The sequence below is a fragment of the Ictidomys tridecemlineatus genome, chromosome 6 (assembly GCF_052094955.1).
Source record: "Ictidomys tridecemlineatus isolate mIctTri1 chromosome 6, mIctTri1.hap1, whole genome shotgun sequence".
NCBI lineage: Eukaryota > Metazoa > Chordata > Mammalia > Rodentia > Sciuridae > Ictidomys > Ictidomys tridecemlineatus.
In genome coordinates, this window is record NC_135482.1 from 10354131 (window position 1) to 10381950 (window position 27820).

Consider the following 27820-nt stretch of genomic DNA (forward strand, 5'->3'; position numbering starts at 1 on the left):
TGCCCAGCTGTCCCATTGGGCTAGTGAGCACCTCCGTGCACCAGGCACCTTGCAGAGAGCACACGTGCAGGCCCGGGAATGGATGGAGGGTCTCTGCTCTGCCACTTCCTAACTGACCTGGCCAGGGCTTGGCAATTGACCGTGAAGGAGCTGCGTTTTCTCTCTGCTTCTCGGGGTTGGTAAGACGTACGTGGCAGGCTGAGAGTGAGAGCAGGTGCTGTGTGTGACAAGCACCTCTAGTCGGGGACGCAGGCCACCGAGCCTGCAGGATCCTGCCTGAACCGTCTCCGTGAGCCCCGCCATCGCCCCGTCCCGGCCACACTCCTGCTTGCTCAGCAAGAGAGAGCCAGCTGCGTCCTCCTGGCGGGCTTTTTAACCTCCTCAAAGAGGCTCCTGAGAGTCCAGGGCCTTGGGAGCAGCAGGCACAGGAAGTGACTGGTCACAGTGCCGTCCTCTGGGACCACTATGGAATGCTGTGGAGCAGATGTGGCCTGTGGCCCTGTGCTGCTCTGGAGTCTGCTGTCCTGCGATTCTGAACCACTCTTCTACCCACTGTGCTGCCAGTGGACTGGGGAGGCCACGCTGGCCTGCAGTCCCCGCTGACCCTGGACTGAGGAGGCTGTTTTCTTCCAACCCCCAGGAGGAAAGCATGGCCCTGGACTGAGACTGCCCAGGGGCAGCGTGGCCAGGCTTTTCAGTCTTATTTCTAGAAAACCTTTCTAGAAGAGGGAGCTGGTGAACAGGCTTCTCATGGACAGCTTCGGGCTTACTTTTGTTTGGCTTTTAACCCAACGCAATGGGCCTGCGCTGCGCTTGGGGCTGGCTGAGTGGGAGGGCCCAGTGCCCTCCTGGAACCTGGAACTTGGTGTGGTTGAAAACCTGACCATCGTGTTTGTTAGTCCTCCACCCACTCCAGGACAAGCAGCACCCACCCCCCTGTAAAACCCCTGGCGGCCAAGCCCTTCTGTGCTTCTGACCCGCATGGCCAGGCTCCCCCAGGCTGCCCAGCATGGCCGCTTAGCTGCGCATTCTCAGCTTCAGCTGAGACTTCAGGGGGCTGTGGCCCAGGACACCAGGGCAGGAGTTGCTTTCCTCTACCCGTCAGGTTTCGGGAATTAAGCTGCCAGTTCAGAGAGCCTGCAGGACTCAAGTTCATCTGGTCTTCACCCAGGCTGTTGACCCAGGGCTGACTCTTGTAATAAACCCTTAAGGACCCAGGGTGTCCTTGGGGCTCAGAGTGTCCTTCCACTCATGCTCCCTGGCCCTGCAGGTTGTCTTATGTGGCCAGCACAAGCTGCTCCGATAAATGCAGGAGGGCCCAGGCCTGGGCGGAGGGGAGAGGAGGCCTGGCTGTGCTCTTGAGCATCTTCTGCCCTGGGGGGCCACTGTGCCTGTCCCTGGACTGGCCACCCTTCTCCAAGGCAGCTGGAGCCCTGGGTTCTCCAGGGAGCCGTCCTGCCCCACTGCGGCTCACCTCCTCCTGTCGGTGTTCTCCAGCAGGTTTGACTCACCTTCTCAGGGGGTGGAGTCCTCTTTGTAGGGCTATTTGTGCTCCCAGAACCAGGCCCGTCACCAGCATTACCTACGTGAACCTGTCTTGCTCTGTGTCCTGGTGTCCTCCTTCTCTTGCTCCCTCTCTGAGGGCCCAGCCCTCTGCAGGACTGGGAACCCTGCTTCTTCCTCTCTCCAGGATTCTGCAGTGGTCCCCTCCCACCCCACCTCTCCTTTCCCAGGGGCAATGTTGGGTGAGTGCAAGGCAGAGCTGACCCTTGACTGTCCTCTGGCCAGAGACACTCCCCGACCCCCCCCCACCAGACGCGGACTGCAGCTAGCCTGGCCCTCCTGCCAGGCGGCCTCTGCAGGGGAACTGCCTGTGTTCTGCTGGTGCATTTTGGCCAAGAGAAGCCTCCTCTGAGGTCTTGCTCACCCTCTGACGTAATGAAAGTTACGAGCAGTCCCAGGAGCTCGGTTCTCACCACCCAGGCTGCCCGTGGGGAAGGCTGCCCTTCTCCCTTCTGCACCTGGGCACTCGGACCTCCCGGGCAAGTTCAAGCCCCACTGGGGAGCGCAAGGATCATGGGGGGAGTTGCCTGGCCAAGTCCAACTGCCTCTGGCTTGGATGGCTGCCGAGCCACTGTCTCCCTGGTTCTGGGCCACCTGTGTGTCCTGGAGACGCAGGGCGTGCTGCACAGTCTGGGGCTGGCAGCGGACGCTGAGACCTCAGGCTTCCACTCACCCGCTGACCTGCAGCTTCTGCCGATAGGAATGCTCTGCCTTTTCTCCCCCTTTCTGCTGCCCGAGCACCGCCACCTAGGCTGGGAATCAGGCTGGCTGTGGAGAAGTCGGCAGGCCGCTCGGAAGGTCCGTCTCCCAGCTGTCTGTGGTCCCCAGTGCCTGCCTGCAGGCGCTTTCAGTGGAGAGGAGCTCGGGAAAGGCGGGAATCCGGGGCCTGGGTTCCTGGCCCAGCTCTGTGACTGATGGTTTTGATAGACTCTGAGTTTTGGGGACTAAGAGCCTGACCTCTAGGCTGAGGCACCTGAACCTGTGCCCTCTGAGGCTCCAGTCCCTGAGTGTCAAGGTGGAGTTCATGTAGACCCTCTAAGACCCAGATTCTGTCCACAGAGGAGTAACTGTGCAGTCGCAGGGTCTGTTCCGTTTCTCAGTTCCCAAGAGCCCTGTGCACCCAGAGGTGGGTCCCAAGGCAGGACACTCTCCCACGGCAGCCCTGCAAGACTTACTCCACAGGAACCCCTGCAGGCACTGTCCCCGAGAGCCTGGCCACAAGTCCGTCTCCAGCAGTGGCTCCTGGTGAGCCAGGCCCTGCTCCCTTCCTCCTGTACTTCCTGTCAGGCTGATGTCACAGCTGTGAGAGCCTCGTGGCCTTTTATGGACAAGAGTCAGCCACAGCTCCTCTCAGAGAGGAAGTGAGCGATAAGGCCCCCGACTTCTACCTGGGCTGCGGTTAGCGATAAGGCCCCGACTTCTACCTGGGCTGCGGTTCTTGGGCGGGATACCTGCAGCCAGGTGTCCTCCTCCCACCGAAGCCTTCTGAGTTGGCTGGCGGCTCCTGGGCACCGGCCGGCAGCTCAAGTGACTTCACTGCATGGGCTCAGTTGGCCTTGGGGCTTTTCAGGTTTAAAATGTCATCAGGGAAGGGAACGGCCTGGTCACTGAGTGTGTCACTCACGCAGCCCTTTCTTGTGGTCCAAGCAGGGCTCAGCGGGGAACTAGAGAAGCAGCTGCAGGGGGGCGGGGGGGGATGGTTTGAGGACAGCAGCCTGGGTGCCTGCCCACATGCACTGATCCCAGTGCTGTCCCCCGCTCAGGCATTCTGGGAAGACTTATTGGAGGTAAGGTTGCTGCTTTTTTGAGACTCCACAGCAGAAGAATCATAGACCTGTCTCTGTCCCCACCACCTTCAAGATAGGGCAGGAACAAACAGGAGGGCTCAGGTGCTGTCTGTCCCAGAACAGGGTGGTCTCTGGTGGGTGTGTGCGCTGCCCAGGGCCGGGCCTCCTCCAGGGTGCAGGGAGGAAGGCGTGTTCACAGCCTCATGCTCATGTGCCCCACTAAGACCCCAGGCAGCTCGGGATGGACTCCGAGTGTCCTCGTCCCCTGAGATGACAACGTGGGCCCAGGCTGATGGCATGAGCATCGAGGAGGGTCCCTGCCAGAATGCATGGGGCAGGGGAGGGCAGGACGAACTGGGTCAAGCCAGAGCCTGTGCCTGCTGGGAAATCTTTTTTTTTTTTTTTTTTTTTGGTACCAGGGATTCAACTCAGGGCTCTCGACCACTGAGCACACCCCCAGCCCTATTTTGTATTTTACTTAGAGACAGGGTCTCACTGAGTTGCTTAGTCCCTTGCTTTCTGCTGAGGCTGGTTTGGACTTGCACCACCAGCAGTAGAGGTGATCTGAGCTCAGGAACAAACCCAGGCCACTGAGAAAGACGCAAAGCGGGAGCAGTTCTTCCTGCCCCATCTACCTTGCGAGGTTATTGTGTGGCCACAGAGACGAGAGTCTAAGACCTGCCAGGCTGCAGGCCCCGCTGCAGGTGTGAGGAGCCCTAGTTCGGGGCAGGTGGACTTGGGAGGCTGAGGGGCGGGCCAGGGATGGAGAATGAGGACGGCCTCCTGTCAGCCTTCCATTCTGAATGCTTTAGTCCCCATGAGTCTCCTGGCAAAGCAAAGTCGGGTTCCTTCAAAGTGTCCTGGCTGTGTGGACAATGGTAACTGGGCCTCAGGAAATGGAGGCAAGGGTCGGCGGGGCGGAGGTGGGAGTAGTGGGCAGGATGAGGTCAGTGACAGTCCAGCCCTGGGGTGTGGGAACTTGGAGATTGCACAGGCTGCTGTGAGTGTGTTCGTGTGTGCACATGCGTACCTGTGGACGCGTCCCTGTGTGCCCTGAGTACATGCACGTGTGCCCCCGTGTGCCCAGGCCTGTTGGACACAGTCTGCAGACGTCCCTGTGTGTCCAGGCTCCCTCCTGTGCAGCCCTCCCGTGTGGGGGCTCTGACCCCCCCCTCCCCGCACACTGAGAGGAATTCCAGCCATCCCCGGGACTGGGCTTGGGCAGCTCTGGGAAAACGGTTCCTTCTGGAAGGGATGCAGAACGTTTCCTTTTATGGTAGCGTCGGGAGGTTGCTGCTCACGACTCGTCAGTACGCGCAGGTACATTCTTGCTGCTTGTGGAGCGGTGACTAAACATGCCCGCGGCTGGGCAGACCGCAGGAGCTGCAGAGGGGGAGGCAGGGCCCCAGGCAGGCTCCGTGTGCTGCAGTGTCCCTCCTGGCCCCCGCAGTCCTGACAGCCCTGACGTATTCTGTATTCTGTTCAATGGGACAATGGGAAAGACAAGACGGGGAGGAAAGTGGCCCCCAGGGCATTCCCCAGTGGCTGTCACATTGGAGTACTAGTGGCCGTGCTCCCCTCTCATCCTGTAGACATTTATTAGGGCGGGGAGGAAGGCTGCAGCAGAGGCAGGGGCAGCTGCCGTTGCTGTGGGCTCTGAGGCCCGTTCTTCCTGGGATGAGAGTAGGTGCCCAGCCCCGTGCGCTGCCGAGATTAGGCACTGGGGAAAGTCGGCCCAGGGAAGGGGAATCCGACTCCCGAGGCCACGCACCGGCTCACCGGGAGCCGCTCTCCCCGTGCTGTGGCAAGCAGGGCCCTGCGCCGGCTGTCACCCAGGGGGACTCGGTCACAGACTGTCCGCACCTGTGTTTCCTGCCCATTACTGATAAGCCCCAGTCCCCGCGGCCCTGACAGTGCCCCAGTGCCACCCTGTCACAGCAGTCTCATGGTGGGAGGAGAGGAGGCCATCTGGGGGGCTCACTCTTCACAGGTGCCGCAGCAGGGCCACACATGTCATTTGTTGGATGGACCAATCCTGCGGGGAGTGAGTAGCACGTCTGCTCTGTGTTGTGGAAGCTGAGAGTCAGGATCACACGCCGCCCCCGCAGACCTGGAGGTGGCCTGGGCTGATCCAGGCGTCCGTGCTTGTTGGTGGGGGCAGGGGAGCGGAAGGGTGTGAGAGAAAATGGGGAAAAATGAGTCTGTGATTTTAGCTGCTGCTGAAGATTGGACGGCAGCACTGACCTGGGCCCAATAGTCCTAAAGCCTGTCCATCCAGCTCGGCTTCAGGGTGGGCTCTGCTGTCCCCCTCCCGGGAGCGTGTTTATACCCTTCCTCGCCGAGCAGTTCCCACGAGCTGGGGATCTTTGCCAGAGGTTCCCAGCACCAGCCCCAAGAACAGGCTGTCACCGACACTTGTCAGAAGCTGCCCTTCTTTCCACGCTCCCTCGAGAGTGACCCCACTGAAGGCCTGCTGGTGTTGGGGTGTGTCCTGGACATGTGCCACCACCCCACAATCGCAGGTGTCTCCCTGCTGGTGAGGCTGCTCCCTGCGCCAGGCCTTGTCTTCAGCAGTGTCCCCCACTGAAGCGGGACAGCGTCCAGAGCACGTGCCACAGGCCCTAGCACAGCTGCAGACGCAAGTGCTGGCTGCACCTCGGCTCGGCGCAGGGCCTCGGCAGCTTCCGGATTCCCGCTCCCTCCAGGGTGGGAGAAGCGGTGGGCTCGGGTCTCCTGGGGCGGGGTTGGTGGAGGGCGCCTGAGGTCTGGCGTGGCGGCCCTGGCTCTGCTCCCCGTGCATGTCCTCCTGCAGTGAGGCCCATGGCCACTCAGCCTGGTGGCCTGCCGTGGCAGTGGTGAGGGTCCCCTGCAGGGGGGTCCTCGAAGTCTTTGTGCTCCTTGGCTGGGAAATGGGCAGCTCTTCTGGGGCCAGGGGGGGCTCCTGAATCCAGCCAAAGCGTAACCAAGCGTCTCCTCTGTTTCAGACCGCGAGGACCAGTCCATTCTGTGCACGTAAGTGTCCCGTGTCTGGGCGCTGGGGCCTGTCTCCAGCTCCTCTCTCCTGTCCTCTTTCCCCTCCTTGTTCTCTCTCTCTCTCTCTCTCTCTCTCTCTCTCTCTCTCTCTTGATGGAACCCACCCTTGTTCTGAGGAAAGACTATTCTTACCTGCAAGGCCCCAGGTGACAAGTTCTTCCCAGGGACAGGAGTTGGGGTCAGGCGCTTCCTGCCCCCTCCCTGCAGAAACTCCACTGGCCTCCTTTAGGGGCAGGTGGCAGGGGCCCAGGAGGGCAGTGGGTGGGGGCTCCTGGAGGAGCAGAACCAGGAGTCTTCTCCACCCAGTCCAGTGGGGGCCCGACTGGCCTCAGAGCCCCCAGCAGAGCACTCCCTCTGGCTCTGAAGAGTGGCTTTCTTACCTAGATTTAGGTTGACGCTGGTGACCTCTGAACCTAACACAGAAATGAGTCAACCCATGGCCCAGGGAGTGAATGGCCCAGGGCACACCTCCAAGTGAAGTTTCAGAGCAACATGTGTTAGCGCCTTCGACCCCTAAGTCAGCAGCTGCTCCACACTGATTCCTAACACACTCAGCTGAGAGGCTGCCAAGCGACAGGCGGGCAGCGGACATGAGCCGACTTTCGTCCAGCCTCTAGAAGGCCGTGGGAAATGGTCTAAGGAGGGCTGCAGAAGTTAGCCTCCCGTTGGCTGTCCCCTTCTCTGCCAGTAGTGTTGGTCCCTTGTGGGCACTCAACACAAGGGCAGGATGGTAGATAAGGAGCATGGTGGAGAGGGACAGAGGCCAGGGAGGTGGCCCTGTCTCACCCAAGGACTTGCTTGACTCTTGCAGCGGAGAGTCCGGAGCAGGCAAGACGGAGAACACCAAGAAAGTTATCCAGTACCTGGCGCACGTGGCCTCCTCACACAAGAGCAAGAAGGACCAGGTGAGTTCCGGGCCACGTTCTGTTGAGGGCCTCAGTGGGTTGACGGAGGACGACCTGATGATGGTGGCTTCCAGTGAGGGTGCTCTGGGGAGCGCCACCGAGGCCTGCCCCACCTAGCGCAGTCTTGGGAGTGGTCTGGTGGTGCAGCCTGTTCTGCCCTCAGCGCCCGACTTCCTGAGTTTGCTATGGGAACCGGAGCTGTCCCAGGGTCTGCTTAGCAGCACTCTCGGCATTGCAGCCAATTGCTGCGAGTCCACCACCTCTGAGGCGGGAAGAGAGGCACGAGGCGTGCCTCTGAGTTGATGGAGGCTCGGGGGACCTCAGGCAGTCCTGCCTTGAGTCCCCGTTCTCTTCCTGCTGTCGATGCCTCTGGGCGGGCAGCCCCCAGGAAGAAAGGGTCCGCGGAAAGCTGTCTCACCTCCGCTTTTCTCCCCTCCCTCTTGGTGGATTTGGTGACCCAGCGGCGTCCTGGCTAGGTGAGCTGCACGTACTGCACGTCTGCACCGGGAATGTGTGTGCTGCCATCGTGTGCCCTTGACTAAGCAGCTTCTCACTCCACACTGTTGTCACTTCTGCAGCTAGAACTCTTCTCGTAGGCTAAGCTCACTTTCTGTCTTGCAGGATGGGCTGGGTGTGACGCACAGTGGCCTCTGGTGCACTCTGAAGTGACAGCCCTGCAGGTTGGGTACAGCCCAGCTGTCCTCAGACTCTGGTGCTGCCCAGGTTTCCACACAGTGCACGACTCCTGTCATGTCCCATGCAGAGGGCAGCCTCGGCCCCGGGGAATGGGTGTGTGCTGTCCCGGGGCCACACGCGCTCGGTGATCTGGACTGGATGTGCAGGCGCCCTCACCTGCCGCCTCACTGCTGAAGCAGTGCCTAAGGCCCCACACTAGAGTCTGGGGGCGGGGTGGTGGTGGTGGTCTGAAGCGGGACCGACCGTGGGCTCGCTCGCTCTCGAGCACACCTAAACTGCCCAGCAGCTTCTCCTGAGACCGGGGCGGGGCCGCCGCCCTCGGCACTGTGCCGTGCTGCGCGCAGAGTTCTACCCACGCGGAGGTATGTGTCTGGTGGAGACTTGTGTGTCCTCAGAAGGTGCTCGTGCACAGACTTCTAGAACTGGACCAGGAGCAACTTTGCCCGTGCCAGACTTCTCAAGACTCTGAGTCTTTTTTCCACGGGGCATGAGGAGTTATATTTAGAAACTAATAAAGTCTCTTTTTCCTCCTCTTTCTGCACCCCCCATTTTCCGCCCTTTTTTGGAGGCCTATTTTAAAAAATAGAGTGTGGGGTTAGGAGTTCTCTATCCGTGGTTTTCCTTCTGTGAATTTGCAGTAAAATCCGTTTCCCAGCTATTTATTGAATGCCTGGTATGTGACTGGTTCTCGGCAGGGTGACACTGGAGTCCCTGCTCTGAGGACGGGAGACAGGACTACAACTAGAGAGCAGTAAAAGAGACCCACAAGCCTTATGTCTGGGCCTCCAGCTGTAGATGGGAGGGCAGGCTCCCAGTACCCAGCCAGATGACCTGTGGCGGGATTAGAGGGGCTGGTAGGAGCAGAGCTGTCAAAATGTGGTGTGTGGTGGTCAACCTGTCCCTGGCTTTGTGTCTGTCTGGTGTGACTGAATATAGGTTGCCTCTGGTGTCCACTCACTGTTCAGGCCCTCAGTGTAAAAGGCCGTTGGCTAGTTTGGTTGATTTCCACACTGAAGCTGCGCTGTGGTTTTCCGCATGCAGCTGAGATGCGAAACACAGAACACTCTTGAACTTGGTTGGCTGGTCCTGTATTCAGGGGCCTGTCCTGGCATCTCGGGACAGAGCCCGCCCCCCCCCCCCCTCTCTCTCTCTCTCTCTCACTCTCTCACTTACAGTGACCCAATTGACCAACCCCAAACCTGCAGATAGTATCTAACTGAGCTTGGGTGGAGGGTCTCTCCGGGTAGACTTCTGTACTGTGGCCCGTGACACTTGCCCTGGCCCCCATTTTGGAGCCCTCCTGGCAGAAACCATACCTGGTAGAGCCTTCCAGACTTAGGAACAGGCACCACCACCACCCACCTCATCATTTCATATTGTAGACTTCCCCCCAAAATCAGTCTCTTTTGTGCCCAGATAGGTGTTGATAAAGAGAAACGCACAACTCGGCCATCCCCCTGTTCAGCAGGCAACTCTGCGCCGCATCCAGAGTGCCTGCTCCCAGTTGGCACCTGGTCCCACTTTCCGCAGCAGCTGTGTGTGGCTCTGAACAGGGACCTCAGCTTTGCCTCCAAGCAGGCGGCGCAGACTGGCGGGGCCATGCTCTCGTCTGTCTGCGGGAACGGGAGTGGCTCCGCCAGCCTGGCGGCCTGGCCTGGGCTTTGACGGGAACATTTTTGGTGGGTGGGGAGTAGCTCCCACCCAGATCTGGCCATGAGGGCTGCCTCAGAGGACTTCCCAGGGGCCACTTCCAGGCCCGCCCGAGGCTGGGTGGAGCCGGGTGTCTGGTTACCTCTCCCTGCTCACGTGGGGCCTGCTCTGTGAGGCAGCCTCCTTCCCCTCAGCCTGGATCTGATGACCCTTCCTAGGCCCCAGGCGCCCCTTACCCATGTGGCTCTCGAGTGAAGGCTTCCCCAGCCTGGGAGGTGCCCTGGCCCAGGGTGGCTGTGTTGGAGGAGGCTCTGTCCATGCCCTGGGGCTGCCAGTGGTTTTCCGCCTGCAGCTGGGATGCCACCGACCTGCGGTGACAGACTCCAGGGCATCCTCAGTGCCTTGCAGAGGACAGCTTGCCACAGGTGTGCTGGTGGCCTGCCTTGCGGGAGCCCTGCTGTGGCCAGCTTTCCTCTTGCGGCTCCCAGGCAGTGTTCCCGTAAAGCCCCGACTCCCCACCGCCGTCTCACTAACGACCGCACCTACCCACCACCTTGGCCTCTGAGGCCTTTCCCCCAGAGGGCCCAGGCTGTCTGGGGGAGTGAGAGTCCTGGTCATTACTGGGCCTTGATGAGTGGCACAGACTCGGGTGGGCCTTGCTGAACCTGCTGTGCTCAGAGCATGTGTTTCCAGAGTTGATCTGAGCTGCTGGGGCAGGGCCTCGCTGTGGGATGGGGCAGATGGAGGTGGTCACAGTGGCTGATGGTGAGGTAGAAGACTCGACTTGACCTGCTTTGCAGGATGGTAGCTGCTGCCCTTGGGCAGATCATTCCTCCCCCGAACCTCGGCTTCCCCTTTTGTGAAGCGGAGCCTCCCTGAAGTCCGCCGGGGTATCACGAGGCTGCGGGGACCCAAGTGGCTTTTGTCTCCCGACAGCACCAGTCCACAGTCGGGTTCATTGACTTTGAGCGGTACAGACCCGGGTGGGCCTTGCTGAACCTGTGCTCAGATACCTGCTGTGGCAGGAGTGGTGTGGAGGTGGCAGGGAGGGGGCTGGTGGGGACAGGGAAGTGCTAATGAGGGTGGACGTGAAATGAGCTGTCCTTCACCCTATGAAAGGAAACCTGGAAATTAGAGACACGGGGGCGGTGGTGACATACACAGCTATCTCTATTCAGAGAAGGACAGAGCCACCATGTCCCTTCTTAGTCCACATGCTGCTCTCAGACACACGCCTCGGGCCAGGTTTCTGGAGCTTCGGGAGCCTCCCGCGCCCCCACGAGGGCTGCTGCTCACGCAGCTGATGGACGCTCATTAGACGGGTCAGGATTTCCACAGCCTGGTGGGAATGTGGCACCTGGGTGATGTGGGAGCCTGGCCAAGGGTGGAGCCGCAGCTGCCAGCGCCACCGGAAGCCTGTCCCTGGCATGTGGGGCTGCGGACCTGGCTCTGCTGCGCTCGTCTGTGGGCGGGCGGCCTGCAGTCCCCGCGCTGCTCGGCCTCCACCAAGGCTCTGGTTCCTTTGCAGGGGGAGCTGGAGCGGCAGCTGCTGCAGGCCAACCCCATCCTGGAGGCCTTTGGGAACGCCAAGACCGTGAAGAACGACAACTCCTCACGATTCGTGAGTAGCAGGCGGCACTTTGGGGGACAGAGAGCCCACTCAGAGCTTTGGCCCACGTGGCCTTCCTCCTGGGAGCTCTCGCCTCAGAAATGAGGAAAGGTCAAACCTGGTGCTTGCCGGCCCAGGGGGCTGTTTGGGGTCCCCTCCACACAGACCTGCCCTCGCCTCTTTATCCAATTGGCCTTAAGTAGTTGACTCGGCCTCTTCCGTTAAAGCTGGGAAGAGCCAGGGAGAGAGCTGGGAGTCACCCGCAGCTCCCAGTCTCCTGCAGGAGCCAGTGTCCTGGTGGCACCCAGACTAGACGGCACAGAGAGGAGCTCTGCTGGTGACAGGCCTCCCTGCCTCCCCTCAGAGGAGCCGGCACAGACTGGCCAGTTCTGGGCACCAGCCCAGCTCCGGGCAACATGGTGCCTGCAAATCCTGGGTGCCGCGTGGGCCTGGCACCCGTAGACCCTTGGTTCTCTCTCCAGCCTGTGCCTCCTGATGTGGGAGCAGGGCTCCTTGCTGCCCGGCTGGGCAGAGCCTCTGATCTCTTGGTCTTTCCTCAGGGCAAGTTCATTCGCATCAACTTTGATGTCAATGGCTACATCGTGGGCGCCAACATTGAGACCTGTATCCTTGTGGTTTAGTTGAAATAAGAAGTGGGGGTCTGGGGGGAACTAGCGGTCACCAGAGAAGCTGGCCCTGATTTCAACATTTCCCCTCGATGCCTCTTCTGTGGGGTTGGGAGGGACCAGGATGAGCTTACTGAAAACCAGGATGAGCACCGAGCTCAGGAGTTTGGCCAGACAAGGTTCTGTGTGGATCTGGAGGGAGCTGTTAAAATCCCCCAGCGTGGCCCCCAGCGGCTGCTGCCTGGGTAGACGCTCCTCTGTGCCTCCGCTGCACCCGTGTCAGGCCCTGTGCTTAGGGGTATTCTGCCCTCGGGTCGTGGTCTAAGGGGACCTTCAGGCAGGCCAGACTCCCCAGGACGCAGGCTGCCCTACTGGACGAGCTGGAGTGTGGAACCCAGGTAGCGGGCCTCCCTCAACCCGTGTGGTTCCTCAACATCTGCAAAGACCTTCTGGAGAAATCTCGGGCCATCCGCCAAGCCAAGGAGGAGCGGACCTTCCATATCTTCTACTACCTGCTGTCTGGGGCTGGCGAGCACCTCAAGAGTGAGTCGTGCCCTGGGGGTGGGTGGCCCCCACTCGGGGGTGAGCCTGGGGGTGCCTTGGAGAGGAGGAGTGAGAGTGTCTCCCACTTCCCGTCCATCCTGGGGACGGGTCTGGCTTCTAAGCGTGCGGTGGAGGGTGGGCATGTCGCAGGCACAACTGCACGCCCACGGGCCTGCCACCCTTCTGTGGCTCGTGTGTGCCAGTCTCGTCCCCTGAAGAGCTGGCAGTGCCACCATCCTGCAGCTCCCAGTGCCTTACTGGCTGAGGGCTGCTCCCCATTCCCAAGTCTGAGGTCACAGTGTTGGCAGAAGCCTTGGCTTTCAGTGCCTCGCTGACCCGCCCTTGCCCTCACCCCTCACAGCTGACCTTCTGTTGGAGCCATACAACAAGTACCGCTTCCTGTCCAACGGGCACGTCACCATCCCTGGGCAGCAGGACAAGGACATGTTCCAGGAGACCATGGAGGCCATGAGGATCATGGGCATCCCAGAAGACGAGCAGATGGGTAGGGCCTGGCCTCCTGTGTGTGGAAGGGGCAGGTGGGGCTGGCCGTGGTGCCGTCCGGGGCCTCAGGGGAGTCGACAGGCCTTGGGGAGCCTCCTGCTGAGGGCCCTATAGAGGGGCAGGAGGACCCTGAGCGGGTGGGGTTAGAGCTTCAGGCGATCATTTCTGGTGGCCCCACAGGCACTTGCAGAGGGGGGCAAATGATGTGCTTATCGGCTGGGACAGGCTGCTGCTGCAGCCCTGCTGCCTGGGCCCGTGTGGGCTCTTCTCCTGGGCAGAGCTCAGAACAAACAGCAGTGTGGGATGGCCTGTGTCCTCAGGTCCCTCGAGGGATGGTAAAGGGGACCTGTGTCCTCTGCCAGCTTGAGGCAAATAAGCGTCTGTGGACAGATGGGGCCTGGGGAGAAAGTACCCTGATTTCTAGCTGTTTTGTTGGTGGCGGTGGGACAGGGTTTGTTGACACAACCATCTTTGCTCAGCCACAGATAATATGTAAATGCATGGGCCATGCTGTGTTCCAGTAAAACTTTATTTCTAAAGAAAAGTGGTGGGCCAGGGCTTCAGGTGTGTCCCTGCTCAGCTTTAGGAATGTTGGAGGTGTGGACAGATGCTGTCTGAGCCTAGGGCCGCCCAAGCTGAGGTCTGCGAGGGGATAGAGGCCACACTGGCAGGGAGGTGGTGAGCCCTCTAGGGCAGCTGGACCGCCACATGCCAGTAGACCAGACCTGGGGCCCCTGGGAACGTGGCGTCCCTGCCTGGCTTGTGCTCAGGGTCTCCGCGGGAGTGGCCACCAGTGGGAGAGGGGCTTCCTCCCGCCTGAGTCAATTGCTGACTGGCCTCTGTCACCCTAAGGCTTACTGCGGGTCATCTCGGGGGTGCTGCAGCTTGGCAACATCGTCTTCAAGAAGGAGCGCAACACCGACCAGGCGTCCATGCCGGACAACACAGGTAACCGCACCTCTCCTCCCGCCTGCAGTCAGGGCAGGTGCCCAGCTGGGGAGTTGCTCAGCAGCGAGCACCTTCTGGGAGTCCCAGACCCTCTGAAGTGTTGCATCTGTGGCTGGGAATACCGGAGTGTGCTTTGTAGAGACATAAGATTCCAGTGAACGTGACCTGGGTGAACATCAGAATGAGCTAGAAGAACTGGTCGTGTAGGTCAGGGCCTCCCTCATCCGTTCCGAATCCAGACCTCTCCTCTCGGTTACTGATGGAGTGTCTTTTGCCGTAGCGCCAAATAGTGCGAGGGTCTGGATTGTGACCTCATGTGTTGTTGCACCTGGTCTGGCCTCACATATTCCTGTGGCTGACTGCACACGACTCCGTTGAAGTTATTCTGCTTTCGGGGGGAAAAAAAAAGTGTGTGTGTGTGTGTGTGTGTGTGTGTGTGTGTGTGTGTGTGTGTGTGGCAGGAGATGGAAACCAGGGCCTTGCTGAGCAGGAGCTCTGTCTTTGAGCTGCATCTGTAGCTCTCTTTAGTGTGAGGGTCTCTCTACATTGCCTGGTCTGGCCTTGAATTTGTGATCCTCTTGCCTCAGCCTCCCCAGCAGCTGGGAAGATGGGCATGAGCCACTGTGCCTGGCACTCTAGATTTCACATGGGGCACATGACTTGTCCAGGGCACTCCTCTAGGGCCTTGGGCCCTGGGCCTTTGGCACTAGGCTGGAATGCCCACCTGTCCCGGGACTCCATGGGGGTGAAGGATACTAGGTCTGCTGGCCTGCACCTGGCCCTGCTGAGGAAGGGCCCAGATTCGGTTGTCCCGGTACCGACTGCTTGGTCACCTCTCCAGTTTCTTCCTGTCCCTTTGCAGCTTGAGCAGAGGGGTTCATTCTCTTTGGTCCACTTAAAATCTTTACCCCTCTCCTCCTCCTCCTCCTCTTTGAAAATTCCAGCTGCCCAGAAGGTGTCCCACCTCCTGGGGATCAACGTGACCGATTTCACCAGGGGCATCCTCACCCCGCGCATCAAGGTGGGCCGGGACTACGTGCAGAAGGCGCAGACCAAAGAGCAGGTGCGTGCGCGTGTCCAGGGAGCTTGGGCTGCCTTCCTGCTGGTGTCCTACTCCGCTGTGTCCACTGTGGCTCTGTGGAGGCCTGTTCTGCCCGGTCAGCCAGGAGGCACTTGCACTTGGAGTCCCCTCAGTCGTTGGCTCCCCCAGGGCAAAGCCACATGGCTCCCTGGGAAGCAGAGGGACGTGCTCACGCCTCTGGCCACCTCTGGGCCTCACTGTTCTCTGCACCCAGGCGACGTTAGACTGCCTGGGTGTTCGTCTAGGCGTCTTCTAGCCCCAGGGAAATCGAGGCCTGGGTGTTTCTGTAGCGTGGCTCCCGGCTGCTGCTGCGCCCTAGGCCGGCCGGCAGCTGTTCCTTGCCATATGTGCTGAGCCAGGCAAATGAGCCTGCTGCCCTGGGAGCCCGGGTCCCTTGTTCCCAGGCCAGATCTTGTTCTCCTCTCTTGATATTTCTGGTTGTAGTCATGGCACTGGTTGTGGGGGTCTTGAGGTGCCAGTCCCATCTCTTGACATCTGCAGGGTGGCACCTGTTAACCCTGTTTCCAAAGGATCTTCTGTGCAGATCCACATACAAAGGGTGGGAACATAGTTTGCAAGGACAGTGTGTGTCATTACCACCAGCCACGCACACCCCTCATCATTTAGGACAGACCTCAACAGCTCAGAAAATGCAGACAAGTGTGGGGGAGATTGGCCAAATCACAGTCAGTCAGATTGTGTATCGCATGCACGTGTGAACGTGTAGCGACAAACCCCTTCCACACAGACTGTGACGCACCAATTAATAAATGTGGGGGAAAATAAAGTTCCAAAAAAAAAAAAGAAGAATGCAGCGAAGTTGAGAGAAGAGAAAGTAGAGACGTCGTCCTGCCCGTGGGGATTTTCATGGGCAGCTATTTTCTGTTGGCTTTTTTTTTTTCTTTTAACTCGGTCGTCACTGGCTTTTCCTTATTGAGCTTTTCAAATGTATACAGAACAAGGTGGAATAGTGGAAAGACCTCCTTGTGCCCATCTGGAGGCACCTTCAGTAGTTCTCCTCTCACTGCCGTCCCGTGTCACCATTAGTCACACCTGTCTCCTCCCAGCTGAACTATTTTGAAGTGGGTCTCAGGCATCTTTTGTCACTTCTGTAAACATTTTATCATTTCCCCATTTTATTTAAAGAGGCCTTTTGTCTACGTCTGCTGCGCCTGTGTGGTCGCACGCGGAGGTCACTTCGGTGGCCGTGAGCATCTGCATGGAGCGTTCTTTCCCGTTTCCCCTTTAGGGCTGTCTCCTGGGGAAGGCTCCCAGTGTGAAGTTAACTGGGGCCGAGGGCACATGGGTTTTCCAACTATCTGACACTGTTCCTTGGGTGTCACCCCCAGGCCGACTTTGCCATCGAGGCCCTGGCCAAGGCCACCTACGAGCGGATGTTCCGCTGGCTGGTGCTGCGCATCAACAAAGCCCTGGACAAGACCAAGCGGCAGGGCGCCTCCTTCATCGGGATCCTGGACATCGCCGGCTTCGAGATCTTTGATGTGAGCGCCGCCTCTGGCTCGTGGGCTCCGAATGCTCTTTCCGTGGTCCCGGCTGTGTGACTCAGCCACCTCCCTCCCTGCGTGGAGTCCCCAGTTAGGAATGTTCTCGGCCACGCAGGAGTCTGCCCATTGCTGGCCAGAGACGCTGGGAAGCGTGGGACTTCTTGTAGGCAGGTGCTTCTGACTTATTTAGCCTTTCAGCCGATGTTTCTTGGACTTCAGGGTAAGACACTGTCCCCGCTCACGAAGGCTCTGAGTTCCGGGAGGGAAAACTGACAGTTACATCAGATCAGAGGATGGTTTGTTGTTGCTCACATAGATATTTTTTTCCTTTGTTGTGTCCCTGGGGACGGAAGCCAGGGCCTCCCATGTGTCAGGCAAGCACTACCACTGAACCACGTCCCCAGCAGACCAGGAATTCAGAACTGGCATCTGCACTGGGTTCAGGGGTTCTGGAGATCTGTCACTAGTAGACGTGGGATGTTTTCACATCGGAGTCCAGTTGTTGTACTGGCACTGAGGTCACGCTCACCTGTCGCCAGGACCTCGGCTGTTAGGCCGTGGCTAACTCCTGCTCATTTGCGCACAATTTTTGAAGTCTTCCTAACCCTGGCACCTCCTTGGCAGTCTGCCGTGTGTGGTTTACCAGGACATTCTGAGAGGACGTTACCAGTCTGCTGGGTGGCATGGGGCCCCGGCCCGGGCTCTGAGGGCTGCGCGGAGGCCCCGGGAGTCTGCCCAGCTGCTCTGCTCCTGGCCCCCTGCGGGCTGTGCCCCCTGACACTGCTCTCCTCCCTGTAGCTGAACTCCTTCGAGCAGCTGTGCATCAACTACACCAACGAGAAGCTGCAGCAGCTCTTCAACCACACCATGTTCATCCTGGAGCAGGAGGAGTACCAGCGCGAGGGCATCGAGTGGAACTTCATCGACTTCGGCCTCGACCTGCAGCCCTGCATCGACCTCATCGAGAAGCCAGTAAGACTCGCGCCGGCCTCTTCTGCGCATGGCTCCTGCCCTGTCCCCTCTGGTGCCCGCTCCTCACCTCTGGCCCTGTGTTGGCTGTGGTACTGTCTCTTCCTCTTGGTGTTGGTGCCACCTGCAGGATAAGCCTGGGCATAGATGCGGTGCCAGGGAGGCCTGGCCTCCCTCAAAGAAGAGGCTCTGGGCAAGCCAGCTGGAGGCGCGTGGCTGGGGCCCAGCGTCCTGCCTCCAGTTCCAGGAGACCCCAGGGTCTGCCTGTCATTCCTTGTCTTAAAGAAACAGCCCTGAGTTTGCAGTGAGGTCCTGTCCCCACGACTTTTCAGTGCTGCGTAGAACCTCGCAGGCCGCGGTGTTGAGCGTGGTCCCTGGCTGCACGAGCGCCATAGGCAACTTCAGAGCCAGAGCTGTTACGCCAGGCGCTGGCTGTTGGCTGGCTGGGGCTAGAAGCCCTTCCAAACTCCCAAGCAGGACATGTTTTAAGATCTCGCCAGGTGGAGCTGGCTCCCTTCTTGGTGGCTGGCCTTGGGGTGTGTGCTCCATAATGAGGCCTGAGCTTTTCTGCGTTGGCAGAAACACACTATGTTCAGGTTCTTCCCGTGGACGCCCGAGCTTCCCAGACACGTTGCTCAGAAGACCCAGAGCAAAGCCTTCGTTTTGGAAGCGCTGCTAAGCTGGCTGGGGGTGGGGCCAAAGCTCTCCTGGAACTATTTTAGCGATGACAGCGGGTTTTTGTTTTATACAACTGGAGCATTTTACTAATTAGACATGATGGTGTTCGATGTCTTTTCTAAGACGTCAAGTTTTCTGATTATCCAGAACCCACTTGGCTTTGTCCACCCGTCTGCAGTGTCCTAATCTGCTTCAGTGTCCGCAGGCTGATAGGTCTCTGGGCCCTCTGTTACTCAGGGAACGTGCTGGGTACCCTGTCACCTCACCACACACCCGAGCAGACGTAGTGTGGGGACAGGGCTCAGAGTGAGGAGCTGAATCCAGCTGCAGCCACCTGGGCAGACCCTGGCTGGCTCAGGGACTGCTTCTCATCAGACCTGCAGCGGATTTCGTTAGCAGAGGGGCCAGTGTACATAGCTGCTGTGACAGAGCGTTGGGTCAGGGTCTCTGGGCCACAGCGAGACCCCAGAAGTCCTCCCCTGCCCAAACTAGAACTCTTGTCTGTCTGTCTGTCTGGCTGAGTCAGGGGATGGTTCTGTTGCCAGGAGCTGACCTGGGGCTCCCGCGCTGATGTCCTCTCGTGCTTTGTTTTCCCGTGGAGCGTGGTGCCGCCCCGTGCGGTCCTGGGGTTCCCATCCCAGGCGCTGGCTTCTCTCGTGGGTGGGGTGGCTTCCACATGTGCCTCACCTGTGCCTATGCTGCGCCCCCTCCAGGCGGGTCCCCCTGGCATCCTGGCCCTGCTGGACGAGGAGTGCTGGTTCCCCAAAGCCACCGACAAGAGCTTTGTGGAGAAGGTGGTGCAGGAGCAGGGCACCCACCCCAAGTTCCAGAAGCCCAAGCAGCTGAAGGACAAAGCTGACTTCTGCATCATCCACTATGCCGGCAAGGTGAGGCGCACCAGGGGCCAGGTCTCCGGGAGCAGGAGGGCCAGCCTGGGGGGCGTGCTGTTTCCTGTGGCTCCTGGATGGTGTGGCTGGTCCCACGGCTCGCTGCTGTCGCCGATGGCTGTGGCTGTGCAGTTGTGTTAAGCCGTCTTCCAGGTGTGGAGGAGGTTTGGCTGTGACTGCAATTGTAATTAGAGCTTTGTCACTAGGGAGCCGGGTGACTTTGGGACAGTTACTTAATCTCCGAGCCTTGGTTTCCTCATCTGGAAGATGGGATACCACCTGCCTTCTAGGGTTCCATGTCCCCTGTGAGTCTGCTCACCGGCCTCAGCGCTGGGGGTGGATGTGTCTTCGGGATCATTCCCTATCGTGGGGACTGTCCTGCACACAGGGCCACATGTAACAGCCTCTCTGGCTTGTCCCACTGGAGGCCAGGCAGTACCACCCTCCCTAGCTCTGACAGCATCTGGCCCCAGACATTGCCAGCATGTCTTATTGCAAGGGGGCAGGGACTTGCCCCCACTTTAAAGCCACCATGTGGCAGGAGCTGTTGGCACTGCCCAGGCTGCACAGCCGGTGCCTGGTGGACCTGCCCTGGGCACTTGCCGGCGGTCATCTCTCAGCCTCTTGTTCCCAGGCTGAGACTAACCAAGCTACAGAGGTCTGAGCTGAGCCTAAAGCTGGTTCTTCTCAGTAGGTTCTGTGCGCCTCGCTCGAAGTCTTAGTTGCAGGCGAGCATGTAGGTCGGACAGGGCTGGGCGGTCTCCTGCCAGGCCATCCACACCATTCCAGGCCTCACCCCAATCTCCAGCTTGCGGCCCACACCGGCCGGGCTCCCCTGCAGAGCCTGTCTAGTTCCTAAGGCCGCGAAAGCAACTCTCCTGAAACTACCCAGGAAAAAGCAAACACTGTCTGTTCAGCGTCCTCCCCATGCACCCGCCTTGCGCAAGTGCACATCGGGGCAGGAGCTCAGGGGTTTCCTGCTACATAGCACTTCCGCTCCATCGAGGGGCCCGCTGGTTACATGTCCCGCCGGGATTTCCTCTTTGTGATCGTACCACCTTAAGAGGGAGGGTCAGGGGCTGGGGTTGTGGCTCAGAGGTAGAGCTCGAGGCCTGCCTAGCACGTGCAAGGCGCTGGGTTCGATCCTCAGCACCACATAAAAGTAAATAAATAAAGGTAATGTGTACAACGACTTCTAAAAAATTTTTTTTTCTAAAAAAAAAAGAGGGAGGGTCAGTGTTCTGCCACGTGGCTGTGGCTGTTTATCGTCATCTGCTCGAGCTGCAGCCCTCAGAGAACAGTGTCCGTTCTCATGGCCTTTGTCACTTGCCACTTCCTTTCTGGGAACAGAAGCACCGAGCGTGTTCCCATGTTTTCCACGTGGGCTCACCTTGTCCTGGGAGAGGTTGTGGGAGCTCCTGTCCTTCGGGGCAGCCCGTGACGGGGCTCTGGTCTCGCAGGTGGACTACAAGGCCGACGAGTGGCTCATGAAGAACATGGACCCCCTGAATGACAACATCGCCACGCTGCTCCACCAGTCCTCCGACAAGTTCGTCTCGGAGCTGTGGAAGGATGGTACGCCCTTTGCCCTCCACACCCTGCCCCTGGCCGTGGCCGGTCAGCCTCCCACCTCTGCAATGGGCACAGCCACCAAACGAGGGGCCCTGACGCAAGCAGATGGTGTCTGTCTTGTAGCTCCCACAAGAACAGTCTCCTTGAACAAAAAGGGAGAGCCTGCCCAGGCCAGCGCCAGGGCATCTCCTCTCAGGCAGAGGCTGCTCCGACCTTGCTGGCCGCCCCGCACCCTCCAGGTGCGCCAGGCAGCCAAGCCTCAAGGCCGCTCAGGTCCCGGCCCACCTTGCTCTCCCGCCTTCTCCTCCTTGGTAGGCTGATTGCTTGAGGCGGCTCTTTTCTGTTGTTCCTGAGGTCTCTCCTCTACCTCGCCTGGGTCTTGCTCTAACCTCTCTGTTGCAGAGATGCAGCGCACTCAGAGAGCCTATTTCTATCACCGCTTTCCCATCCTCCACCTAGAATCAGGTGACTGGCCGTCCTGGAGTGGTGTGTGTGTGTGCTGCGCCGCAGCTGTGCACGCGCTGCTGTGTTTTCCTCGCCCGCTTGGCTCTGCCTGCCTGCCTGTGCCCGTCCCCATCTGTCCCGGGGCGGACCCCCGACTTGCGCCCACAGTCCTACAGTACAAAATCAAATGAGGGGCTCTGATGAGAGATCTGGGAACTTCAGGTTAAATGCAGAAAAGAAACCGCTGGAGCCCTCGGATCTCCTGGCGCTCCGCCTTTAGGGGCCCGGCTTCCTGCTTGAATGGCTGCGGGGGCCTCGGCCTGAGGCCTGGGTGCTGCGCACTGCCGTGTGTCTCTGCCTGGAAACCGAAACGGCATCTCTGTGTGTGTCCAACAGTGGGCCAAGACCTGTGCCATCTGGGCCAGGGACAGGTCACATGTAGAAGGACCAGTTATTGTGGGACCACATCCACCTTCCCGGGCACCTCCCCTGTGGCTCTCACAAGCCACTGGCCCCCGGGAAGCCTTGGTAGACAGTGAGTGGCTCTCCCCGTGTGATGGGGCTCGCAGCTTCCAGCCTCCTGCCGCTGTGTGCTCTTCACTGCCTTCACACATGGGCTTTCTCCTGGGGCAACGGAGGTTCCAGGCCTCACATTAGCCCTTGCTTAGAAGTGCCCTCACGTGACTTCCGCTTGGTTCTCACCTTGGAGGAAGTTTACTTCACTGCTGCTCCCGCAGGGCGGCTTCCTCGGGTGGTTTGGATGATGGCAGCCGTGTGAAGAGGCCTGCGAACCCTGGTGGCCAACAGTGGGCCTTTGGGGCTGTTTCTGACGCCACCTAGCGCTGCTCTGTCCTTGCTTTTGAGGGCTCTGCAGGGTGATGGCAGGCAGTCCTCAGAGCTGGCCCACAGGGCAGGGTCACTTTGGAGCTGCCTCCTGACTCTTAGGTAAAGGTCAACTAGGTCAGCTCACGCTCTTCAGTAAAGGTCAGGGTGAACTCAAGATTCGGGCTTTTTTCCAGCTGGGACCGTGGGGCTGCAGCGTGCTGTAGGCCAGGTTAACCCCTCCTTACCCGGAGCCAGCCTGGTGGGATTCTATCCTAGAACTCACCGCCCGCCTGACTGTCTCTTGGAGAGTAGGAGCTCGCAGAGTGGGCAGGGTGAGGGAGGTGGACCTGACGGTCGCCTTGGGGACATTGCTGCCATGAGAGGCGGGGCGGCAAATGCAGCGCCCCCACTGCTCCCTCTCGTCAGCTCAGCGTGGGGTGATCTCGACACTCCAGCTCTGGGCACGAAGTCCTGCAGTTCCATACTGTCCCTTTTTCTGTCCCTGCATCTGTCTCCCTCCCGCCCCCTCTGCCCCATCCCTAGCTGGGATGGCCGGGCATTCACGTGCTTTTTTGGCCTCCGCAGTGGACCGCATCATTGGCTTGGACCAGGTAGCTGGCATGTCTGAAACGGCGCTGCCCGGCGCCTTCAAGACCCGGAAGGGCATGTTCCGCACCGTGGGTCAGCTCTACAAGGAGCAGCTGGCCAAGCTGATGGCCACGCTGAGGAATACCAACCCCAACTTCGTCCGCTGCATCATCCCCAATCACGAGAAGAAGGTGCGGCTGCTTGGCAGCTGGTGGGGCCGGCGGGAGGTGTGGGCTCTGTGTCCTTGTCTGTCTCTCGTAGCAGCAGGCAGGCCCCCCCAGGTGGTGTCCCTCTGTGGACTGGCCCTGGGCCTAGGAGGTGCTGCGTCCGCAGCCTGCTCTCCTGTTGGCCCACTGTCTCAGCAGATCTTCGTCCGTGGCTGTCAGAACCTATAGGCTGCAGGGACTCCCTCGGGCCCTTCTCTGTCAGGGCCTCCCTTTCTCATCGGCTCTTAAGTACAGAACTGAGCCCATGTGGGCGTGTCCCCTCTAGGCTGGGAAGCTGGACCCTCACCTCGTGCTGGACCAGCTGCGCTGCAATGGCGTCCTGGAGGGCATCCGCATCTGCCGCCAGGGCTTCCCCAACAGGGTGGTCTTCCAGGAGTTCCGGCAGAGGTGAGCAGGGCCCAAGCCCCTCCCGGTTGCCGCCCCAGGCACAGGCACAGGGAGCCGAGGTCCGGCTGGCTCCCCACACGTCCTTCCTGTTCTGCCTTTCCACGTGAGAGAGGTCCTTGCTTCTTAGCAGAATGAAAGTCGCCTTGTAGACGTTCGCCGCTGGCCACTGCGCGGGCCTGGTGCTGTTTGCTGCACGTAGAAAAACCATGAAAGAAATTTTTAGTGTCAGCCAGACAGATGGGCACAGAGGAGCTTTACGGAGATGGAAGTCATAGAACACCGCGGCTCCTTGCCGGGTGTGCAGACGTTAGAGGACTGTCCTTTTTGCCTGATGGTTATTGGGTGTCAGTGGCTGCCTCCATGCAGCCCTGGGCTCCTTGGACAGTCCTGAAGCATCCCAGTGAAGATGGCCGTCCCGGGGTCCCAGACACAAGACAATGGGCAAAGAGCAGGGGCGGGCTACAGCGCCCCCTGGAGGTTAGAAACAGTGCAGCGGGAGGTTCCAGTCACCCTCCAGAATGCACCTAGCCTTCCTGTGCCCCTCAGCCGAAGGAAAGAGCAGGGTGGGACTTGCCAGGTGCCTTCCTGCTTAGGAGAACCTGTGAGGAGTTGTGTGTCTGCTCCACTGCGGGTGATCCCAGCGTCCCGCATGATGCCGGGCCTTGCAGAATGGAAGCGAGAGGTGGAATCACCAGGCTTCTCTTTGCTTCCTCAGGTATGAGATCCTGACGCCAAACTCCATCCCCAAGGGCTTCATGGATGGGAAGCAGGCGTGTGTGCTCATGGTGAGTCCAGCTGCTGCCCCTCCGGGGCACAGGCCTCTGCCTGCTGACGTGCCTGCCCCACATGCTGGTGCCCACCCTGTTGGATGAGGGCTCTTCCACCAGTTGATGCCATGTTGGATCGTTCATGCTGGTTGTGATTCTGCTGGGTGCCCTGAGCAGCAGCCTCTCAGCGTTTGGGTGATGGGGACTGGAGTTTGGTACCAGGACGGGTAGCGTCCATCCTCTTGGGGACCACTTCCTGCTTTCTTGCTCATGTCTGCTCTCATCTTAAAGCCCAGTGTGGCGCGGCCTCAGCACTCTGCTCTCCTCCCCTTCAGATCAAAGCCCTGGAGCTCGACAGCAATCTGTACCGCATCGGCCAGAGCAAAGTGTTCTTCCGGGCCGGCGTGCTGGCCCACCTGGAGGAGGAGCGGGACTTGAAGATCACTGATGTCATCATAGGCTTCCAGGCCTGCTGCAGGGGTTACCTGGCCAGGAAGTGAGTGCTGACGTGCCTGACCTAAACGTCCTACTCTGCCGTGGCCTCCTGTTGCTGGCCAGCTGGGGGTGCTTGGCCAGCCATCCTTCAAGGCACCCAGTGCCAGCCAGAGTCTGCCAGGGAAGGCCCACAGACTCGCTCTTCTGCCCTTCCTCGAGTCCAAGGATTAGAAATAGGTGTTTCCTATTAGAGGTACCAGTGGCAAGAAGGGGACCGTGTGCTTGTATTTGCCTGTCCCACTGCTCTGTGAGGACCATACCCAGGGGCTGCAGGTCCCCAAGGAGCCCTGTGCTCTCCTTGAGTCGGGAGCATCCCTCAGGGAGGCTGGGCTCCCATGCTGCATGCTGATCCTTGCTCTAGGACCTGGATCCTAGTGTGAGCTCAGCCTTGGGAGGTAGAGCACGAGTTTGTGGTGTTGGGACAAATGGTGTCCTGTTTATCCCCAGCCTTCTGCCAACACCTTACACCCCAGCTTTGCAAAACATTCTCCCCCAGCCAACGCTTGGACGTTGAGGCCAGCAGGTGGCAGCAGGTGTAGTCTCCTGGGCACGCTGGGCTCAGTGATCAGGGTCCTGCTGGGCTTCCTACTGAATGGGGTCGGTGGCTGGTTCCCGGTGGCCTTCACACTGAGCGCCTTGGTGAGGGCTGGGGCCTGGTGAGTCAGGACCCAGGTTGTATCTGCTGTTCCCGACCCCAAGGCGCTGACCATGTCCCTTGCCCCCCAGGGCTTTTGCCAAGCGGCAGCAGCAGTTGACGGCCATGAAGGTCCTGCAGAGGAACTGTGCTGCGTACCTCAAGCTGCGGAACTGGCAGTGGTGGCGGCTCTTCACCAAGGTGGGTGGCAGTCACTGTCCCCAGAGCGAGCCTTGCCCTCAGCTGCCCTGTGCCTGCAACATGAGCCCAGGTGGTCCTGCCCTGTGGGGCCGGCATGTGACCGTGGCGTTTGTCTGGTGTGGATGGCCACGGCCAGGTGGGCTCAGAGAGCAGCTCCTGAGTCTAAAGGCCCACGTTGCCAGGGCCCGCCAGCGCCCTCTGGAGAAGCCCAGTGGTGCTTAGCTGCTTTGCTCCCGGCCGATGGCCCTCCCAGCCCTTCACAGTCCGCTTGTTGTTCAGGCTGCTTTTGTTCATAGTGTGTACTTTGTGGTAGCTAACGGTCCACCTGTGGCCTCTTCACCCCCGACCAGCAGTAGGTGTCTCGGGTCTGTTCCTGCTCTTTCTCACTCCCTGCATTCTTACGTGGCTGAGGTTTGACTCGTGGGAAGTTTGTATTTTACACTTTCTGTTTAGGATCTCTCAGTGTCAGCGTGTAGAAGTCCGTTTCCTGCTCCCTACTTTTCCAACTGTGGACCTTCCCCCTAGTCCTGTATTCCGCTGCCATCAGCAGTGCTGCCGTGGTCATCTTCGTGTGTGGCTAGGGATGGTTTCCCTGGCATGTGACACCAGGCCTGCGGCACCAGTGCCAAATGGACTTTCAGGAAGTCGTGGGCGCTTGCGCCTCCCCACAGGGTCTGGTTGCCCCTCACTCTTGTGAGCTTGGGTTCCAGAGGTGAGGGACGAGCCTGTGACTGCTGGCAGGTGGGCATCTTCCAGCCAAGGCTGACTCCGCTTCCTTGTCTTCTAGGTCAAGCCACTGCTGCAGGTGAGCCGGCAGGAGGAGGAGATGATGGCCAAGGAGGAAGAGCTGGTGAAAGTGCGGGAGAAGCAGCTGGCTGCAGAGAACAGGCTCACAGAGATGGAGACCCTGCAGTCTCAGGTAGGTGTGGGCAAGGACCCTTCCAGTGCTGCCACCTGCTGGCCGCCTCTAGGTAGGCTGCTTGGCAGAAAATGAGTGGCTGGTGTCTGCAGACACCTCCTCCAGGGAGAGGCTGCCCATGGAAGTCATGAATGGTGGGTTCGAGCCCCAGTTCCACCCCCTCATCCCTTGCCCTGATCCCTCTGGACCTTGGTTTGAAGCTCATCAGAGAGCAGCTGAGGCGAAGGGGCAAGCCAGGGGGCTGGCAGAGAGCGGCAGCACTTTCTAGACCATGTCACCTGAGGTGGCGGGGGAGCTTACATTGTTGTGTGCTCTGTGCAGCTCATGGCAGAGAAGCTGCAGCTGCAGGAGCAGCTGCAGGCAGAAACAGAGCTGTGTGCCGAGGCGGAGGAGCTCCGGGCCCGGCTGACGGCCAAGAAGCAGGAGCTGGAGGAGATCTGCCACGACCTGGAGGCCCGGGTGGAGGAGGAGGAGGAGCGCTGCCAGCACCTGCAGGCCGAGAAGAAGAAGATGCAGCAGAATATCCAGGTGCGGCACCCGGGGGCTCGTGAACTTGGCTGTCACTCTGTCCCCGTGGGCAGCCCTACAGGGACTTCCTCTTTGGGGGGGTGGTTCCTGCCACAGGCTTCCCAGGCCAAGCTTTGAAGGCTCAGAGACCCCCGAGTTCCTCCCGTCTGTCCTCGCTCCACCTGCCTGGGGAGCAGGGTCCTCAGCTTGGCCTCTGCCTGCCGCCCGGCACAGAGCTGGCCCAGGGAAGCCCATCCATACCCCTGGCTCCTGGCGGAAACGGGGCCTGGCCACCTCCCCGCAGCTGCCATAGCTTCTCACGGCCCCTCCTGCCCAACAGGAACTGGAGGAGCAGCTGGAGGAGGAGGAGAGTGCCCGGCAGAAGCTGCAGCTGGAGAAGGTGACCACAGAGGCCAAGCTGAAGAAGCTGGAGGAAGACCAGATCATCATGGAGGACCAGAACTGCAAACTGGCCAAGGTGGGCCCGGGCGGCTGTGGATGGCAGGGCGAGCCGTCACCTGCAGAGCTGCCCTCCAGCACAGGCTCAGCAGCTTCTCCCTGGGTGCCCCTCACCTCTGGGTGCCAGGGCCATGTTTAAAGGAATTGGTGCATGAAGACTGGGGCTTGGGGAAAGGTTAGCTTCTTTTCAGACCCAAGAGTCAAGGGCTGGACCTCTGGGTGTCAGTGCACATGTCAGTCCCTGGTGGGATTGGGGTGCCTTCCTTGCTGTGGAGGCGTGGGGTGCTTCTCCCCTAACCAGTTCTGAGGCAGCAGCTGGTCCCTGTCAACAGCAGCCCAGTGAACGGATAAAGCTGGGGAGCAGGTTAGAGAAGACAGGACAGGGCCAGAGGCCACCCTGGTCCCCAGGGGTGGGGAGGTGAAGTGGAAGATATTGGGGGACCTTACGGAGAGTAGGACCCCAGGGGAGCCCCACAAAGCACAAGGTGAGGAGACCAGCCTTGCGCACTCTGGGGGCTCAGAGAAGGTGGCGTGGACAGCACCACAGAGCTTCCCTAGAGGGACAGGGCCGCTTGTCCCCCCAGCTCCAGCCACACCTAGAAGCCTTTCTCACCTGGGCCTGAGAGACCATCCAGGCATGGCACCCATGTGTACAGGCCCTAAGGAAGCTTATGCAGCCCTTCTGGGGCCGCCAGTGACCTTTCAGAGCCACCCTGTGAGCCGGGACACTGATGAAGTGCAGCGGGCCCTGCCTCGCCCTTCCGTCCTGGGCTTCTGGGCCCCCGGGCCTCCTGGGGAGCTGCCGTGCCTG

General features: G+C 59.9%; 1 protein-coding gene across 1 annotated transcript in view; it reads left to right on the forward strand.

Moving 5' to 3' along the window:
- The window catches only part of Myh9 (myosin heavy chain 9), an 81813-nt gene that overhangs the window by 40693 nt on the left and 13300 nt on the right, over positions 1-27820 (forward strand). Inside the window, exons 4-23 of the mRNA XM_005322297.4 lie at positions 6335-6362; positions 7195-7288; positions 11163-11255; positions 11804-11867; positions 12314-12412; positions 12774-12917; positions 13769-13864; positions 14809-14927; positions 16295-16447; positions 17249-17422; positions 18811-18984; positions 20445-20559; positions 22411-22604; positions 22906-23027; positions 23743-23812; positions 24130-24290; positions 25016-25124; positions 25912-26043; positions 26365-26571; positions 26891-27028. Coding sequence (XP_005322354.1) covers positions 6335-6362; positions 7195-7288; positions 11163-11255; positions 11804-11867; positions 12314-12412; positions 12774-12917; positions 13769-13864; positions 14809-14927; positions 16295-16447; positions 17249-17422; positions 18811-18984; positions 20445-20559; positions 22411-22604; positions 22906-23027; positions 23743-23812; positions 24130-24290; positions 25016-25124; positions 25912-26043; positions 26365-26571; positions 26891-27028 — 2486 coding nt within the window. The remainder of the gene's footprint in view (positions 1-6334; positions 6363-7194; positions 7289-11162; positions 11256-11803; positions 11868-12313; positions 12413-12773; positions 12918-13768; positions 13865-14808; positions 14928-16294; positions 16448-17248; positions 17423-18810; positions 18985-20444; positions 20560-22410; positions 22605-22905; positions 23028-23742; positions 23813-24129; positions 24291-25015; positions 25125-25911; positions 26044-26364; positions 26572-26890; positions 27029-27820) is intronic.